This window comes from Furipterus horrens, unplaced genomic scaffold (assembly GCF_987537825.1).
Source record: "Furipterus horrens unplaced genomic scaffold, mFurHor1.1.pri manual_scaffold_4, whole genome shotgun sequence".
Taxonomy (NCBI): Eukaryota; Metazoa; Chordata; class Mammalia; order Chiroptera; family Furipteridae; genus Furipterus; species Furipterus horrens.
The window spans coordinates 36,160,206-36,178,998 of NW_028327174.1; the positions used below are offsets into that span (position 1 = coordinate 36,160,206).

Sequence of the window (18,793 nt, forward strand, 5' to 3'; positions counted from 1 at the left end):
ACATTCTTAAGCCTAGAACTGATTTCAGTTACATCAGATGGCAAAATATTAAAAACCAATTTAAATGAATAATGTCATGTCCCAGAGTACTAATTTACCCCCAAACTCCGCATTTTAGTTTATTGTACTTACTCCTGATTTTTTTCTGCCACTTCATTTCATTGTAGAGGTGTTCTGTTTGCTGGAAAAAGTCATTCACTTTACTTCCTTGTTCATCCCTTTCAGTTGTATTGAATACCCGGGACTTGGACTCTCGTGTGAGGTATTCACATATATTCGGGACAGGAAAAACTATTTGCTCCATAGTCCTGTCATGCCGAACAATCTGAAAACATTAATTTACCAGTGTTTTAACCTTCAGTCACCTCAGTCTTTAGTGTATTTTTTGTTTTTAGCACAAGTTTGTTAATGATATTTTATAAATTCAGTTAATGAAAAAAATGTCAGCTTAAAGTATCCAAGATAGTCCTTTACTGCTCTACTTCATATGTTTCTCTTTAAGAAACATTAACCAACTAAAGTCTCATAAATGCTATGTTTTGTAATAAATAACAAAAACCAAAATCTTCATTCTTTTTGGATTAACATTAATCCCAGTTTTATTTTCATGAAGTACAAGATAATTAAGAGGGTATTGATTAGCAACTGATTGGCTAGTCACCTTAAACTTAACACTTGGTATATCCATATCTTGTTCCTGGACTGTTATTCCTAAAAAGTGCTATTGGGAAATAAATGACAGATTTAACATGATGTCAGACATGGGCACTCTATATCACTCAACTGTTTTCTGGTCATGGCAAAACATAATTTTCATAGGTATAATATCCATCTGGCATATACCAACAAATAAACACCCATTATTTTGAATTTCTCTTATTTGGTATCTGTGACAATTTAATGTTAGATTAAAAAAAAAAAAAAAAAAACAGGCTGAATATTTTCATACAGTTTTACTATGTAACAAGGATCTGTGTAAACCAAATCTCCAAGGTGCATCTTGGTAGACTCTGCCCAGCCCTCAAGAATGAATCGAGATTGATCTAAGCCAGAAAGGGTCTTCTATTTCCCTTTGCCATTGACTGGTATGTTGGTGAGCATGGGACCTAGTTCTGGAAAATGAGGCATAAGGAGAAATATCCTGAGGGAGCAGGAGAAGGAGTTTCCAGGAAAAGTCTTGTTTCCCAAGAAGGCAGAAAGCCTTTGAAACAAAAATAATAACAACAAAAAACCCCAAGTACCTAACACAAATGTATGTTTTTGCCTATATCCTCTTTCTTCCTGCTTAGAAAAAAAGGTGGTATAAAGGAATAATGCCTGAGACTTTTTCAGCCATTTTATGGCCACAAGGAAAGCTCTCACCAGCATAATAAAAAGACCTAGCAGAAGATGGGAAAGACCTAAGTGTTTGAAGATATTGTTGAATCATTAAATCAACCATAGAATTACTGGTATCCGGGAAAATCTAATACTTTTACTGTTTAAAGAACAGTCAGTCTAGTGATCTGTTATTTGTAACTGAAACTATCCTTTATGATATGTTATATATGCAAACTCCAACACACTAGAACACTATCATGAAACAAACAAGGTGAAATTTAGTAGTAGTGAGTAAAAATTCCTAAGGTTTAAAAATTTAGAAAAAACCAATTTCACAAAAGAAGAATTGGACCTATTTGGTATGATAGGCAACTATGTGGGGAGGGGCGGGAAGGTTTACATGATCCAACAATGTCAAATGTTTACAAAAAATTCTCAGGGTGAATCTAAGAAATAGTGTCTTGATTATTACAAGCCAAGATATTCAGCCCATTTACGAAATGTTATGTTTGGTTCTGGCTATTGTCACATTTTACAAGGGGCATGGACAAACTGGAGAGATTGCTGAAGCAAAGGGGAATGTGTTAACTGTCAAAAAGCAAAGACGGTTTTTTCAGTAAATATATTCAACTAATGCTTATTCAGTCCTTAGTTGAGGAGTTCTGGGGAATTTAAAGTGAAAAACAACATAAACCCTGATCTATGAGCTTGTAGTTTAGTAATCAGGATTGGTCTCCAAATGTTAGAACCAAGCTATCATGATGACAGAGAAGTAAATGCTCTGAACAGTGGGTAAACATTAAAGTGGGCTAGTGTGCACTCTTTACCAAAAAAATTTTTTTCCTAATTATTAGAGCTCCAAATTGGATCAGTTCCCTCCTGAAGCAGTGAGATCTCTATCACAGATAGAATTGAAAGTAAGAGCAGAATTATTATAATAGAGTGATCCTGCCTTGGTGGGTGAGTAGGCCAGGTACATAATCCACAAGTTCCTTCCTATTTCCCAGGATTTTTGAGTATATAACTTATAAAATAACTATTATTTTCAACAATATTCATTATGATGGTAAACCCCGACAGAAAATCCGGAGCCGGAGTCCCTAAGGCGGTTTGACGTTGTAGTCAACACCGGCAACTCCTGCGGCGCACCTGAAGCCAAGCTGTATTGACTCCGTCTTTCCCTTGGACCCTTCAGCTGCGAAGAGAGGGGGGGTCTGCTGCATGGGCAACAGCAGACCCTCCATATCACCCTGCCCAGGCTCTGTAGCTTCAGCTTCACTGGAGAGGACACTCCAGCGTCATCGCAAGATGACAGATACTGTGTCACTCCCGAGTCGGACTGCACAACCATTCTCGGCGGTGCAGATAGACTCTTAAGAAGCTACACCATCGTCTCTCAAGACGGACGGCTGCCGAAATTTCAGAGACAATGTTCAGTTTTGGAAATACAAAGATGATCAAGACCAGTCCCTGACTCAAGTAGGGGACAAGGGACACATAGGAGCAATATTATATGTTAAACTAATAGAATGATCCAACTATTATAGGAGCATAGTGAGATGAAAGTAATGAATGTGTGAAGAAAGGAGGGGTGGCCTCTGTGAGCAGGTCATATGAGGTGTCTTGGAATGAGCATGAGTCTTGGTAGGGAGTAAATGGTCAGTAGATATTTACCGAATCTATGTATTTACAGCTAAATCTTTCCTTTCTTCTGGGAAACCAATAAAAGTTCAATTCCAACAACAGCTCCCATCTCTTACACACAGGTATTAACCCAATCCCCATGTCTGGCTTACCCACTATACCGGCTATTCCTTACCTCTTCTAATCACCTAGATTTGCGCTTTGGCTTTTGGGACCTTCCTCAGAACTTTGGTGCTTTGGTGACCTATTTATATCAATATCTCCAGCTTCCTGATTTTGTCAGCCTTTTTGTTCCTAAGCACCTGATGTAGTAAGCAATGTTTTTCTGCAGGTCCAATTCATGGTGCTTCCATTAGGTCAAGTCTCCCATGAAAGCTACAGTACCATTAATGTTTATAAGTGTTATCAAAGGATCCATTTTGTGATACAAGGTAATAATTCTCATTATTCCAAAGGGTTGGCAATAGTAAACAGTAAGGTACAGTGATTATATATCTTGAGAGTTAACAGCAGTGATGCCCATCATGCAACCTGCTGAAAATGAAAATATATCTGCCAAAGTGAATGAATGTATGAATGTAAATTACTAGTGATGCACGTCAACTACTTTACTCACTTCTGCCTGATTAGCTCTGCCTACTAGTGTCAAAATGATACCATAACTAGTAAATGACAGCCAGATGGGTCTCACAACACATAATGAGAAGTCTCTGTTGACGCACACTCCTGATCTGCCACTGGCCATTAAAGAATGTCTCATTTATGGGGGCGGGGGGTCAATTGTTGCATATAAAAATGGAAACTGTTCAACCATGCAAGTTTATGCTACCAACATGGAAACTTCATTAGTGCCATCTGTGTTTCTTATACTTCTGAAGACTTTCTTATACAGAGATCTCCATTATAATAAGCCTGCTATAGTTTTTAAAAAGAAACCTTTTCTTATATGATAGCTTCTATTATAATAATCTTTTCTCTAAAACAACACTGCTCTGAAATAACTGCTTTTATGACCAAAACAAAGCAACAAAAATTACCTTATTAATTAGAAAAGAAAACTTAAATATAGTATTAGTCAAAAAACAAAGACAACTTTTATAAACGTGCACTTCAAATTTTTATAGATCACTCCTTACATCTTGTCTTTTAGTATAATATACTTTTACAATTCACATCAATTTTGCTTGATTATTCTAGGAAACAATTATAAAAATGGTCTGAAATAAAAAGTAAATACATCTTTTCACATTTGGTCCCTTTCAAGAAGTAATAGATCATTATTACCTCAATCTGTGCGGTGTGGTTGGCATAATACTTTAAGGCTTCATCTCCATCATCTGGATCTGATCCTGGTTTGAGCATCTGCTGTAATAATTTGTTGTGACGGGCCAGCTAGAGGAAAAAAGAGGGAAAAAAGGGTTTAGATATTGCCCCCCCTTTCTTGGAGACAAACTTTGAAATCACTTTGTCTACCTATACACATAGCTTCACAGTTCTGGGGTTAATGGCAATTAATTACATTTCAGGAAAGCATGTCTATTTGAAAGGTATAGAAAATGAAATCACAAGGGTCAGCTATTACTATATCAATCATGTTTTTATTAGCATATTTATATGTTCTTAACATGAGAAAACTGTCTTCTCCAGAGTAGGTGCTCAATTAATACATTGATTAAATTTATATTTTTCATAAATATAGAATTGTGTCAGAAAAAAAGGACATCCCAGTGATATATAATTGATATTTCCTATAATAAATTTAAACTAGAGGCACATGTAAAACAACTTGGTCAACAGTGTGATAATCTAGTGAGCATGGTACCAATATAAATGATAGCTTCCTATATACACCTAAATAGGTATCTATATTTCAAAGGAGTTTCTCTTATGGTATTTAAAGTTCTGTATTAACAGTCTGTACTGAATGCCTGTGCTTCTGCATCTTCATACATCAAAATTGGCACTTCATGGGCACATATCTCAGTTTTATTATAATTGCAACTAAACATTTAAAAGACAAAAATCTTAATCATAAATTATAAACCAGTTAGTAAACGTAATCTCCCTCATTTGAATGTCTATGGTATTTGTTGTCTAATTCTCTCACTTTATAGACAACTAATACATATTGCCCTCACTGTCTACTTTATCGTTATCTTACACAGTTCCTGAAACCTTGAAATGTCTTTAACCTTTTACATATTCTATTTATGCCTCAAGTTCCCGGGGGCTTCTAGCAACAAAGAATCACCATATAATTCTTTTATTCATAACACAGTTCCTATCTCTTATTCTGTGCCAGGCACTATCCTAAATATTTATGCACATGATCTCACTTGACCCTATTAATAAATTCTAGTTTGGCACTCTTCTTATCCCCATTTTATAGATGGGGAAACTAAGGCAAAGAGCATTCGAGAGACTTGTCTGTGATAACATAGCTAGAAAATAACAGAGCCAGTACTGAATTCAAGCAGTACAGTTTCAGAGTCAGTATTTTATCAACATTACAGATCAATGAATGAGTCTTTGCATTATTCGTGGAACGTTAATTCAAACTGTGATTATTAAGAAAGGAGATAAATTTTAAACAATAATCCAGAACTTATATAACCAAATAAACATTATCTTTGTAATGATAATTTGGTAAATTAAATATTGATTCAATTGATGCTGCTCCAGAGCAAATCATTTTTGAAACTATTTTTTTAGAATTGACTTTTAGGAATATTCATAAATCACTCATAAAAACTATTTCCTGTTTTATATTTACATTTTATTTTTGACTAAATGTGAATTATAAAGATTTTTTATTACAAAGTATAGTCATTTAACTTGTGACTTGTAGGTGTTTCAAAACTCTAAATGCATTTCAAAATTACTATAGTCATTTAAAAACATGAGCATGTTTTAAGAAGTGCTGGTTCTTGAAGGTAAAACTGGCCTGATTTGCTTCCAGATTGAATCAGGGGCATGAGAGAAAGAGAGGAGAGGTAACTCCAAAATTATTAACCTGAGCAACTGAATGTTTAGAAACGCCACTTAATGAGAAAAAAATGCAGGGGGAGCATATTTAAGGGGAGGAACTCTGGACTTCGGTTTTGGACACTAGAAGCCATAGGCATTATCCAGAAGATGACCAGCACACTGCTGCATACGTTTGTCAAGAGTTCTGGGCAGGGGTTATCAGTGCATGGCTGACACTTAACATCCTGAGCCTTAATGAAGCCACCTAAAAGTGTGCGTAGGCAGAGAAAAGAAAGTCAACATTCTCCAATACAGGTTAGGAAGATGAGAAGCATCATCAAAGAAGACTGAGAAATGAGAAAGCTGGGCCAGCAAAGTAGAAATAAAACCAGTGAGGTCAGTGTCCTGGCAACCAAGGGAGGAGGGAGTGATCGCCCGTGTCAGAAGCTGCTGACAGTAATCAAAGAAGGACTGAGGAGTGGGCTTTGGGTTTAGCAGCTTAGAAGTCACTGGTAACCTTGACAGTAGCAGTTTCAGGAAGTGATGGACACCAAAGCCTATGTATTGAGTTTAAATAAGAATGGGAGGATAGGAAGTCAAAAACAATGAGAACAGGCAACTCTTGAAAAGCATTGCTAGGGAGCCCAAAAATAGGGTGGCAGATAGAGAAATGGATAAGGTATAAGGGAGAGTTTTTTTTAAAGATGGGTATTATAATATCATGTTTGTTTAATTTTTGAGAGAGATGAAACATTTGCTAGAGCAACATCTTAACTAAGTAGAATGGAATAATCTCGTATGTAAATAAATGGAAGGGTTTGCCTTAGATAGAAACACATTCACCCAGTGAGGACCAGTACACATGTCTGTGAGACCGATGAATGAGGCTAGTAAGCATGTTTGTGTGTTTTTCTCCAGAGAGGTTCAGCTGCCTGTTCCCTGGCATAAGACACTAAAATAGACCCATGGAATCGAAGCTGAATAAGGAAGGAAATGAAGCCAGGAGGGACAATGAAAAGATGGTGGGACCAATGAATTGTAGCTTCTAAATTCGTTTAAAAAATGTGTTGGAGTTGAGATACTAGAAGAAGTAGAAGGAGTGCTACTTAGGAGGGTTCGTCAGAGAGATATACTTGAATGAGCTTATTGACAAAGCATAGGGAGCTGTGATTGATCGGTGTACCCATACATCTATCACCAAATTGCTTCTTACACGTCCACGACTACCCTGGTCAGAGCCACCTGGATACTGCAGTAGCCTTTTAACCATCTCCTCCTCCATCCTTGTCCTCCACTCTCTAGTCTTAACACTGGAGCCAGAGTTATCCACTTGACCAGATCATGCCTCTTCTACTAAAAACCCTTTGAAGCCTGCCATCTCATTTAGAGTGAGAGCCAAGTCTTTACCAGGACCAATAAGGACTACAGACCTGGCCCAGTTACCTTTCTGAACTCCCCACAGTCCCAGCTGCTGACTGTTGCTTCAACCTGAGATGCATGTTTTCATCTCAAGAATTCGCAGTTGCTGTTCCCTTTGCCTGGATTCTCCCCTTCTAGATACCTGCATGTCTCACTTCCTCACCTACCTCAGGGCACCTTTTAAATATTGTCTTATCAATCACCACGCTTTATGTGATCCACTCACACACCTCCTCTAACACATCTAACGCCACTTCCTGCTTTACGTTTCCCCAGAGCGTACTATAATCTGACACATGATATTTTATAATTGATCTCTTTATTAACTATCTCCCCCTATAAGAAAGTAGGCTTATGTATTAGAGGACATAGGTTTTTCATCTGTTTTGTTCACTGCTATATTTCCAATGCTTATTCCAGTGTCTCGTACATAGTAGACTCTCAATGTATATTTGCTTAATACATTCAATATAAATATTAGAACTCTTAAATAAAGGACACATTTTCAAGGTGAGACATTAATTTGAATAATTTCTTATAGTTTATTAAAAAGCTTTATTTCTTTAAAGTCACTTTACAGTATCAAAAGTTACTATGATTATTTTAAGAAACCAATAATGCTATTTTATGTGACATAATTAATAGTGAAAATCTATACTCATAATTTTCATTGGGTAAATTCTGTTTCACAGAAACAAGTCAGGTCTTCTCTCTTTCCTATAGTCTTAGTGAGATGCTTCTACATTTGTTCTGTATTATTGTAAATAAGTAGCACTCTAAGAGGGACTTAAAAATGCCTAGTATTTCCTTCACATGTTCAAACATTTAACACAATATTTTTTTCATGATTATACATAGCTTGGAAAATTTGAAATATATAATAATAAAACAAAATAGAAATAATTACATCATTTTTTCTACCTGGATATATTTTATATACTTTGAAACTGAGAACCTTTCTTGACAGCTATTGGGGGCTCGGAGGGGTAGATTGAGGGATTGAGCAAAAAAAGAGAAGAAGAACTTATGGACACCAACAACAGTGTGGTGACTGCAGGGGGAGGGGGGAGGTGGAGGAGGGTATATGGGGGACGGTGATGGAAAAAAGTAAATAAATGAATCGATATGTTTTTTAAAAGAACCTTTCCTGACTAAGCAGCCTAGTTTTCTTTTCCTTGTTCTGTGTTCAGATAGTGCCCTGTATATACCTAGATAGTAAAATTTCTGATATTTTACCTTAGTAACTACTAATTCTGTCTAGGGGGCTGTGACATCCTCTAGGAAAGGGGCCTGGTGTTACTCACCCATGTATTCTCAAAACCAAATCCAGAACTTGGCACATGAACTAGATTCAATAAATATTTGCAGAATCAATAAAGAAATGGGTTCATCCATGACATTTATTATGTATTTAAGTGGGCAAGGACTCTTAAATATCAGTGAACTATCTCTCTGTTTCCTCTTTGATAAAAGAGAAAGACCAAAAAAATCTATTTCTACATCAGTTAATGTTAGAATTCTACTGTTTGCAGAAATATAATATTTTAATATTTTTTCTTGTTTCATAGTTATTCATGTACTTATACCCCTTCTGCCAGATTGCTTTTGTGGAAAGGAAGGAACTGAGTACTCAATAATATTGAATTGAACTCTATATGAAGCAAGGATAACATTCTCATTATACAGACAAAAAAATTAAAAAAGTGAAGACTATCTCAATGATTCTGAAATGTGTCAAAATGTCTGGTGCCAATAAAGAGCTCTCTTGGCCCAAATCCACAGTTTACTAGAAGCATAGTACAAATTCTCAGGTATCAGTTAACATATTCCAAACAGCTTTTAAAATATTTGTTCCTTATATATGCAATTCTATTAAAAATATTACATAGCATGGCCACAGTGCCAACCAAAGACATCAGTTTTGTTGTAGCAATGGGTTCTGTAGCTGCATTTTGTTTACTATTCCCTGTCATGCACCTCTTTATATGACTAAGTAAAGAAAACAAGGCTAGGATCCAAGGAAACAATAGTATCATTTACTATTAAATGCTTTGGAAACCAATGGTGAAAACACTTCGTAAGCTTCTGGACAAGTACAGCACATCTGTAGAGCCGTCACAGTCAGAAATCTAATTTAAATACTAATTAAAAACTGAAAGACGGCTAATGAAGATATTCAAGGACAGCCATGTATGATATCCACCTTTACCTGACAGAGACCCCCTCAACGGTACTTGAAATTAACTGATGTCACTGTAAAGCATGGTCTGAAAACCAACAACCAATATTAGTAATAATGAAAATCTGAACATGGGCAGCAGCACTGAATGCTAAAAGAGAACAAAGTCACAGGTAAGAAAACTCTGGGTCCTGGAAATACTTATAATCGCCAATAATCTTCATTAAGCAAAGGAGCAGTAATTGTTTTACATATGTGTGGACATGGGGTCTATTTACTAAGCAGTGCCAAAATAATTTACCAATAAATAACTCTTATTAGCTTATTAATACAAATAGAAAAGCTAGTCCTGACATAATGCATGAACAAATAAATATATATCTACTAGTAAAGAAGAGCTCAAAAGCATTGGTGGATACTTAGCCTGGAAAAGGAAATAAAGACATATCACTCACAGGGAAAGAATGCCAATAAGGGCCAGGGATTCTTTATGTGTTGAAAAGAAAAATCATGTACCTCATTATTAATCATGACATATTTTTAATTTAAATACACATGCAACACTAAATAGCAATAAAAATATGCACATATACATAAAAGGCGCACATACTTGCAAGTGCACATATAACCTACAGCAGTCTTTGACTAATATCACGCAGTTCTTTAAAACCAAGACTGGGAAATAAAGACGACAAACTCAGGCTTTTCATTTATCTTCTTATCATCGGGATTTTAATGTTTATTTCCATTTTGGTCCAAGCAAGGATGGAGTAAAAAATCAAGCAGTTGCACTTGAATGATATTCAACAATAGTTATTCTCTGGGACTTCCCATCTGTGAAGTTTTTCATGTGGGTTCCACTTTTATTAAGGTAAAAATGACAAAGCAACTGCCTTTCCAAAGATCACAAAGTGAGCCACAGCCTGAAGGCAGAATTGCCTTATAGGTTTTGGTTAATAATTGTACCAAACACTCTTCCTCTTGGAAGCAGAGAGCAATCGGCAGAAGAGTGTACAAACTAAGGTTTTGCCTATTTTAACATGCTTAAAATACACAAGCCCTATATTTTCAAACATCTATTTTTCTATGATTTTTTGATCCTATGTGCAAAGCATAAAACTATTGTGGAATTACAGAGGTAAGACTCATTTTCTGCTTTTAAACATCCCACTCTCTAGTTGAAGGAATTAAAGCAATTATAGGGACATCATCACTATGAGGGAAAATAAGGGCATAAGTACAAGGACTCACATTTGGTTTGTGGCTTTTGAAAAACAATCACACAAGAAATGCATCTAATAAAGGTTTTAAGAGATGGATAAAATGTTCTTAAGTAGCAAGGGGAAAGAGAGGAGGGCATGAGGAAATCATTCTGCCGAGAGAAGGGTCTGCATGAAAATGGTCATGGGGGATGGGGAGTGGAAGACAGGAAAAGAATTTGGAGCCACGCTACATGCCCACGTGAAGAGTCTGGCTAGAGAGGACTGTTGTGGGTTGAACTACTATTTCCACCAAAAAGATACATTCAAGACCTAACTCCCAGTACTTGTGAGTGTGACCTTATTTGGCAACAGGGTCATTACAGAAATAATGCTGTTAAGATGAGACCATACTGGATTGAAGTAGGCCCTAATCCAATGAATAGTATCCTTGTAACAAGAGGCACATTTGGACACAGATACAAACACACAGGAAGAATAACATTTGATGACAGAAGAGATTGAAGTGATGCACGCGGAGGAACACCACGGTTTGCTGGCAACCAGCAGGGGCTAAGCAGGTGCAGGGAAGGATCGTATCCTAGAACTTGCAGAGACAGCATGGCCTTACCAGCACTGTGAGTTAGGACTTCTAGCCTAGAACTGGGGGAGAGTAAATGTCTGCTGTTATAAGAGAGGAAGTTTGTGATCATATGTTACAGAAGCCCTAGGAAGCTGTTTAGTCTGTTCAGGCCAATGTAACAAAAAATACCATATACTGGGTAGCTTATAAATTACAGAAATTTACTTCTCACATTTCTACAGGCTGGAAGATCAAGATCATGGCTCCAACACTTTCGGTGTCTGGGAGGGGCTCCCTCCTCATGGGCCAATGTTTTCTCACTATCAGAAAGGACAAGGGATCTCTCTCCAGTCTCTTCTAAGGGCACGACCCCTCTCATGAGGGCCCCACCATCACAACCTAAGCACCTCCCGAAAGCCCCACCTCCAAACATTAGCACACTGCTTACTGGGACTAAACATACGCATTTAGGGGGGACACAAACATTCAATCTACAGCAGAAGCTCATATAAATACACACCATAAAGGGCTTTTTCTTTCAACTGTGGCAAGATAAACTGAGATCTTCTTACCAATTCTTATCATTTCTATTAGGAAAGGAATTTGGGGATTAGAGAGAATCCATTTGGGAGTGGCCCACCTTTCCAGAGCTGCTTGGTGCTGTGACGTCCCTTACAAAGAAAATAACATAAAGAGGAAATAACTATTCCTCTAAAATACTGTTGCCAGAATCGTTATTCTTATAGGAGTAGAGTCAAAGTCATGTTAAGAAGAAGAAAAGTCTTTTTCACATGAGACATCTCATCTGTGTGGTCTCAGCCAGAAATTCCTCACTGTGGCAGGGGATGCTCGCATGCTTAGAGACAGTGGAAGAAAATGAGATTCAGGCATTTCTACCAGAGAGGAGCCCACCCTTTTCACTTCAGTCAGCAGAATTGAGGCTCTGGGAAATCCCCAACAATATCCAGCTTAAGTTTGAGGTTAAACAGTGCAGGGCTTAGTTCTCAAGGTGGAAATGGCCATGTTTCCCAAAGGAGAACGGCGAGAACAGGAGTGAGGGGAGAGAAAACGGCAGGGAGCCTCAAAGATTGGTTATGAAATGCAGATGAAAGTACTGATTCTCCACCAAACAGTGTAATGGAGTACGCTTGTTTCAAAAAGTAACAAATCTCGGTCTTTCTTAAAAACTTAATTCTTGTTCTTTTCTCTCTTTCCCAGACTCCTTGTTCCCTAGCCAAATACATTTGCCCATAATGTTTTGAGCAGGATTTGGATGGAGACTGAATGAAGAGAAAAAAAACAACAAAAAAACGATGTTCGTTTTTCTGGACTTCCAAAATAGGCTCTTGAGAATTCAAAAAGAAAGGCCCAAAGAAAGCATGGCCAAAAGGAAAGCAGCAAAGAGCAGGCAAGAAAATACAGAGGGCGTTCATTCTGAAGAACACCGCGTGGCCAGTCTGGGAACGAGCGCACAAACTCCTGATCACCCCGCAAGGCAGCTGTGGAGGATCCGTGGACCAGCAGACCACAGGCCACAGACCCCCAAGGGAAGCATGTGACCTCAAGACTGTTTTCTCTCACCTGGCCAAATACTCAGGACCTTAGGGAAGTAAAAAACTGGTCCCTTCCCTGCCCCACAGGACTGAAGGAGGGACCCTAGGACACCAGCCTTACCCTTCACCGTAGAATCCTTATCCAAGGAGTTAAAAAAAAAAAAAAAAAAACATAGATTTCATTTACTTGATACCTAAAATTATTTTTTATTCCTAGAAATCAGTTTATTATTTCCATTACAATGATGGCCAAATGAAGGCAAAGGTATGTGCAAATGACAAGAAATTCGCCAATTTTTTTTAAAACTAATTTTCAGAGGATCTGGACTCTTTATTCATTAGAATCTGTCTGAAATTACAGTAAAACCAATAAAAGACCTTTAGTGATTATAGTAAATAAATGTTTAACAGCTCAACCCGTGAAGGAAGGCAAAGTAGCAGAGAGAGAGAGAAAAAAAAAAACACAGTAAATGGCAAGAAACAATCCATTTTTAAATAATGTGAGATAGTAAGTTATCCTTGTACTATGGTTTTGATATAAAGCATTGCAAAGTGTGGTGATGAAGAATTTAGCTTTTCTACTGATTGCTAGTATTCATCGTGACAGGAAGGTTCTCCAAATGCGGTCCCTGGGCCAGCTGCATCAGTCATTGCCTGAGAATTTTTAGAAATGAAAATTCTCGGGCCCGTCTCAGGCTTTGAGAATCAGAAACTCAAGGTGTGGGGCCTGTTTTTACAAACCCTGGAGGAGATTACAATCCTGCTACCACATGAGAACCACTGTCCTAATAGATTTTATCATCAAGATCCAGGTAGATTCTCCACAGGAAATCCACTTATTTAAAAATTAAAATTAAACCAAAAAAAGCAACTTTTTAAAAAAGTCTTTTTCTTTTACAACCTACAGGGGAAAAAATGTAAACATTCAGACACTCTTCATTACAGTAAATACTTTTCTAAATAAAATAATTGAAACTGGGATCAGACATAAAATATTTTATTTACTTTTAAAAAACTGGTTATTTATCACTCATAGCTTCCAATTTCTGAACTTACTTTGCTCTTCTAAAAAGCTTTCTGTAATAAAATCTCACTCAAGTAAAAAAAATTAGTTTATAAGGGGGTTTATATAAGTATGTAGTAACTATATTAATTTACAAGTTTATTTCCTAAAAAAATAGATGAAAAAAATTACCTTCTAAAACAAGCTTTCTCTCTACAATTATTTATGTCAAATATATTCTTTAGTTCAATTTTCTCAACTAAAACAGTTCATACTTTCACCTACTCCAATACATTACAAGCTATGCATAGGAGTATTTTAGTAAGAATATAATTTTAAGAAAAAATTCTGTCATTTTACATTTTTTCATGCAAATTAAGTGAAGTATAATGTGTAATTGCTTCTGATACTGATGTAAGAATACATATCATTATTTTATGACTAAAACATATATGAAAATATATTTTATGTAAGTGGGTCTTATCTGAAATCAGTATTTCACAAAAATATTCTATACTAATTATTGTTGCAGTGTTCTACTAAAAAATAAAATATTTCAAGGTGAGAAGCAAGGAGAGAAATTTTACATGTTTAGTGGGGTTATCCAAAACACAAGTTAACATTAGTAAAAAAAAAAAAGGTAGCAACTAATCTCTAGGAAACCCCCAAATGAGATACAGTTAGAGTGCTTGTTTTGTTTTATATAATTGATGAAAGATAGATATTTTTCAAACTCTATTTCTTTTTGGTGTGAATAAAGACAAGTCTTTGAAATTTGTGGCTCTCACTATTCCCATCAAGGAAATAATATATTTCTTCAGACCCAGAGATGAAAGGATAACACTACTTCAGTAGCTTCTTCAAGCATCCAGAAATGAAGTTGCTGGGTATTTACCAATCATGTACCCTCCCTAGTGATTTTTCAAATGTGGTTGGGGAAACACTAGCAGAACAGAAGGACTATTCTCTGTAATGATGAAAATAATAATATGTGCATGTGAATTATTATTATTTGACTTTAAATATCTCTCTCACTTAGAATGTAAGGCCTAGAAGGACAGGAATTTTCTTTTGTCACTGTTATGTCTTATGCATCCAGAACACTGTTTACCACAGAACTGTTCCTTAAGAAATATTCATTTGAATGTATGAATGGATGGATGAATGAACAGATAGGGATGAGTGGCATAGAGTGTTCTTGTTTGTTCAGTTTTTAATGGTAAATGTATTTAATTTTCCAAAAGAGACTGAACTTCAGAAAATGTTGAATTACAATCTGTAAATGTAGAAGATGTTTTAATTTCTATTTCTGGAATAAAGTAATCAGTCATTCACTCACAACATAAAGAAATCAGGAATTATAGAATTGCTTATCTTTTTAAAAGCATTCTGATTCGTTCATTGTTTCCAGTGATTCTTTCTCCCCATGGCAATGAGGTGAAAAAAAGCCATCTTTTTGAGTCCTTCGAGCATATTGAAATAGGTCTTCTGGTTGACTGGGAAAACTTATAGTCCTTGCTCTCCAAGTAATTGTAGGAGGGAGTGGGCTGATCACCACACTGAGGCAGTATCTTTGGTTCTGCCACTGAGCTTTCATAGGAACACGTACAAATCACTTGACCTTTTTATGTCTAATTTACCTAGCTGTGAAATAACAGTAATACCTACAACACTCTATCAAATAGAGTTAGAGAATCTGTGCTCCTAATGCTCCTTAAGTTCCCGAACCAGCCAGCTTCAGCAAAGATCACAGTATTACTATTCCACTCTCTTCTGTGGGATACCTAGTCAAAGAATAAGTCAATTGCTGTTCTATTGCTCATGGTCTTGACAAAGCCACTTCAAAGTGGGTTAATTAAAGGCTTGGATTTATAACGAGTTCCACAACAGTTCTTCCACTGACAGTGTGCTCAGCAATCCTATCTTCAGTGCATAAATTAGCCAGAGGTAAAATCAGGGGTGGAACATGGGGAATTGAGAAGAAGTACTATGGCATCATTTTCAGGAACTTGAAGCTCAATTGCTTGAAAGCATTTCGACTTCAGTTTGCAACTATCTATTTCTGAGTTACATCAGACTTAGAAATATCAGACAAGTGCTATCTCTATGTTTAACTGTCTCATCAACAGCTACTTAAAAAAGGGATAGCTTTTGTTAGAGTGATTCTCAAATGTGAGGGATGAATTCCTTAAGTGAACTTCGGCATTTTAAAGGCAAACCTAATAAAGGAGGAAATGAGGTGGCAAGGAGAATTTCAACTCTAAGGATTCAGATCAGTTGAACCAAACTGAACATGTATTTTGAACATGTATTTTGTTATTTGTTCAATAGGTGACATCCAACACCCTTTTAAAAGTTATCTAGTTATTTAGAAGTTAAATTACCCATGCTGAAAATGAAAAGAAAGTGGGGGAGGGGGCATGCAAAGAAGAGAGAAAAAAATTGAGAGACAGAATCATTTAGAAAAACTTATTTTCCTTTCTTAAAAAATATACTGCTAACTGGCAGATAAGACATTAAAGGATACTGGTATTAAATACAAACATAAAGATACTAAAAACAAAGTTACTGTCTGCATTATAAGCTTCTTATTGTCTGGTGAATTATAAATAAAGAAAACAATATTTTCAGATCCATAAAGTATGTTAAAACATAAAGGTCCAGTGCTCACTTCAGCAGCACATATACTAAAATTGGAACGATATAGAGATTAGCATGGTCCCTGTGCAAGGATGACATGCAAATTCGTGAAGCATTCCATATTTTTATATGACAAAGAAGGAAGTAACATAAAATGGAGTGAAAAGAGCCTCTTCAACAAATGGTGCTAGGAAAACTGGACAGGGACATGCAAAAAACAAACAAACAAAAAAAAAACTAGACCACCAATTTACACCCTACACCAGAATAAATTCAAGATGGATAAAAGACTTAAATGTAAGCCATGACATCATAAAAGTCCTAGAGGAAAACATAGGCAGGAAATTTTCAGATATCCCATGTAGCACTATTTTAGCCAATATATCTCTTAAGGCAAAGAAATAAAGGAAAGAATAAACAAATGGGACTACATCAAACTAAAGAATTTCTGCTCAGCAAAAGAAAACATCAGCAAGATGAAAAGGGAACCAACCATATGGGAAAATATATTTGCCAATAATACCTCAGACAAGGGATTGATCTCCAAAATTGTAACATAAAGAACTCATATGACTAAACACCAGGGAGACAAACAATCCAATTGAAAAATGGGCAAAGGACCTGAACAAACACTTCTCCAAAGAGGACATACAGAGGGTCCATAGGCATATGAAAGAATGCTCAACATCACTAGCCACCAGAGAGATGCAAATAAAAACCACAATGAGATACCACTCACACCAGTCAGAATGGCCATCATCAACAAATCAACAAACAATAAGCGCTGGTGAGGATGTGGAGAAACGGGAACCCTACTGCACCGCTGGTGGGAACGAGAATGGTGCAGCCACTGTGGAAAACAGTATGGAATTTCCTCAAAAACCTAAAAATGGAACTGCTTTTTGAACCAGTAATTCCATTGCTAGGATTATACCCTAACAATCCTGAAACACCAATTCAAAAGAACCTATGCACCCCTATGTTCATAGCAGCCCTGTTTACAATAGCCAAGTGCTGGAAACAGCCTAAGTGCCCATCTGTAGATGAATGGATCAAAAAACTGTGGTACGTTTACACAATGGCATACTATGCAGCAGAAAGAAAGAACTCCGACCATTTGCGACAACATGGATGGAAGAAGAGAGAATTATGCTTAGCGAAATGAGCCAGGCAACAAAAGACAAATACCATATGATGTCTCCTAATACCGGAAACTAATGAAGAACACAAACAAATGAGCAAAATTGAACCAGAGGCATGTAAACAAGAAGCAGACTATCAGTTAATAGGGGAGTGGGAGGGAGAAAGAGAGGGGGAATAATTAGGGGAAGGGTCAAGAAACTAGTACAAATGACCCATGGGTATGGACAATGGGGTGGGGATTGACTGTGAAAGAATGAGTGGGCTGGGTTGGGGGGGCAATGGGAGAAAAAGTAGGACAACTATAATAGAAAAACAATAAATAAAATTAAAAAAAACGTAAAGGTCCAGTTATCCCAATCCAAAACAAAAATAAATTCTTCTTACAACTTAAGCAGTCATGAGCTTAATGCAATGATTAGGGTATCCCTTGTATGTTCTTTCAAAAATACTTAATGCTAAACCTCTCTTCTGGCATGTGCCCAGTAATTCTCTAGGCATTGGGGTTTTAGCAGTGACCAAAACACACAAACCTCCTTCCTTACAGAGTTGACTTTCTGGAGGTGGGTGAGACATAAACCAGTCAATATATGGGCTACCAAAATGGGAAAGTGCTAATAAGAAAATTAAGCAGAAGACAGGAGTAATGAGCACTAGGGGGGGTTGAGGCTGCCATTTTAAATCAGAGACCCTTTTAATAGAAATTTAAAAAGCAGAATAAACCAACAAACTCAAAGACACAAAGCAGGATATGTTTCTTGGCTTCAAAGCAGAGCCAAGAGATCAGAGTGACTTAAGCAGGTAAGGAAGTAGGTGGGTAGAGGTGGCAGGGGAACCAGGTCATACTGGGAGGCTTTAGAAGGCAGTGGCAAAATTTGACTTTTGCTCAGAAACTCAGAAAAATTATGAGATTTTGAGCAAAGTGGTGGCATAATCTACAGTATATTCTTAAGGATTCAGTGCAGCTGCTGGGCTAGAGGAGACACTAAGAAATTCACAGGTGAATGGAAGCGGGAAGAACAGTTAGACACCTGTTACAATAATCGAGGTGAGAGACGGTGGTGGGTTTGGATCAGGTGGGGAAGATGTGGGCAGATTCTGAAACACTTTGTGCCAGAAACAGGATAAGGACAGAGGTGGCTAGAG

The 18,793-nt window shown here is 36.9% G+C and overlaps 1 protein-coding gene and 1 non-coding gene across 2 annotated transcripts in view; one reads left to right on the forward strand and one right to left on the reverse strand.

Annotated features, from left to right (window-relative positions):
* The window catches only part of ITPR2 (inositol 1,4,5-trisphosphate receptor type 2), a 438,944-nt gene that overhangs the window by 88,857 nt on the left and 331,294 nt on the right, over positions 1-18,793 (reverse strand). Inside the window, exons 46-47 of the mRNA XM_090272941.1 lie at positions 4,249-4,356; positions 133-325 (exon numbers count right to left, since the gene is read on the reverse strand). Of these exons, the coding sequence (XP_090129067.1) occupies positions 133-325; positions 4,249-4,356 (301 nt within the window). The remainder of the gene's footprint in view (positions 1-132; positions 326-4,248; positions 4,357-18,793) is intronic.
* Positions 16,531-16,634, forward strand: LOC150011518 (U6 spliceosomal RNA). Its single transcript, XR_016510884.1, has one exon. It is a non-coding gene; the product is annotated as a U6 spliceosomal RNA (small nuclear RNA).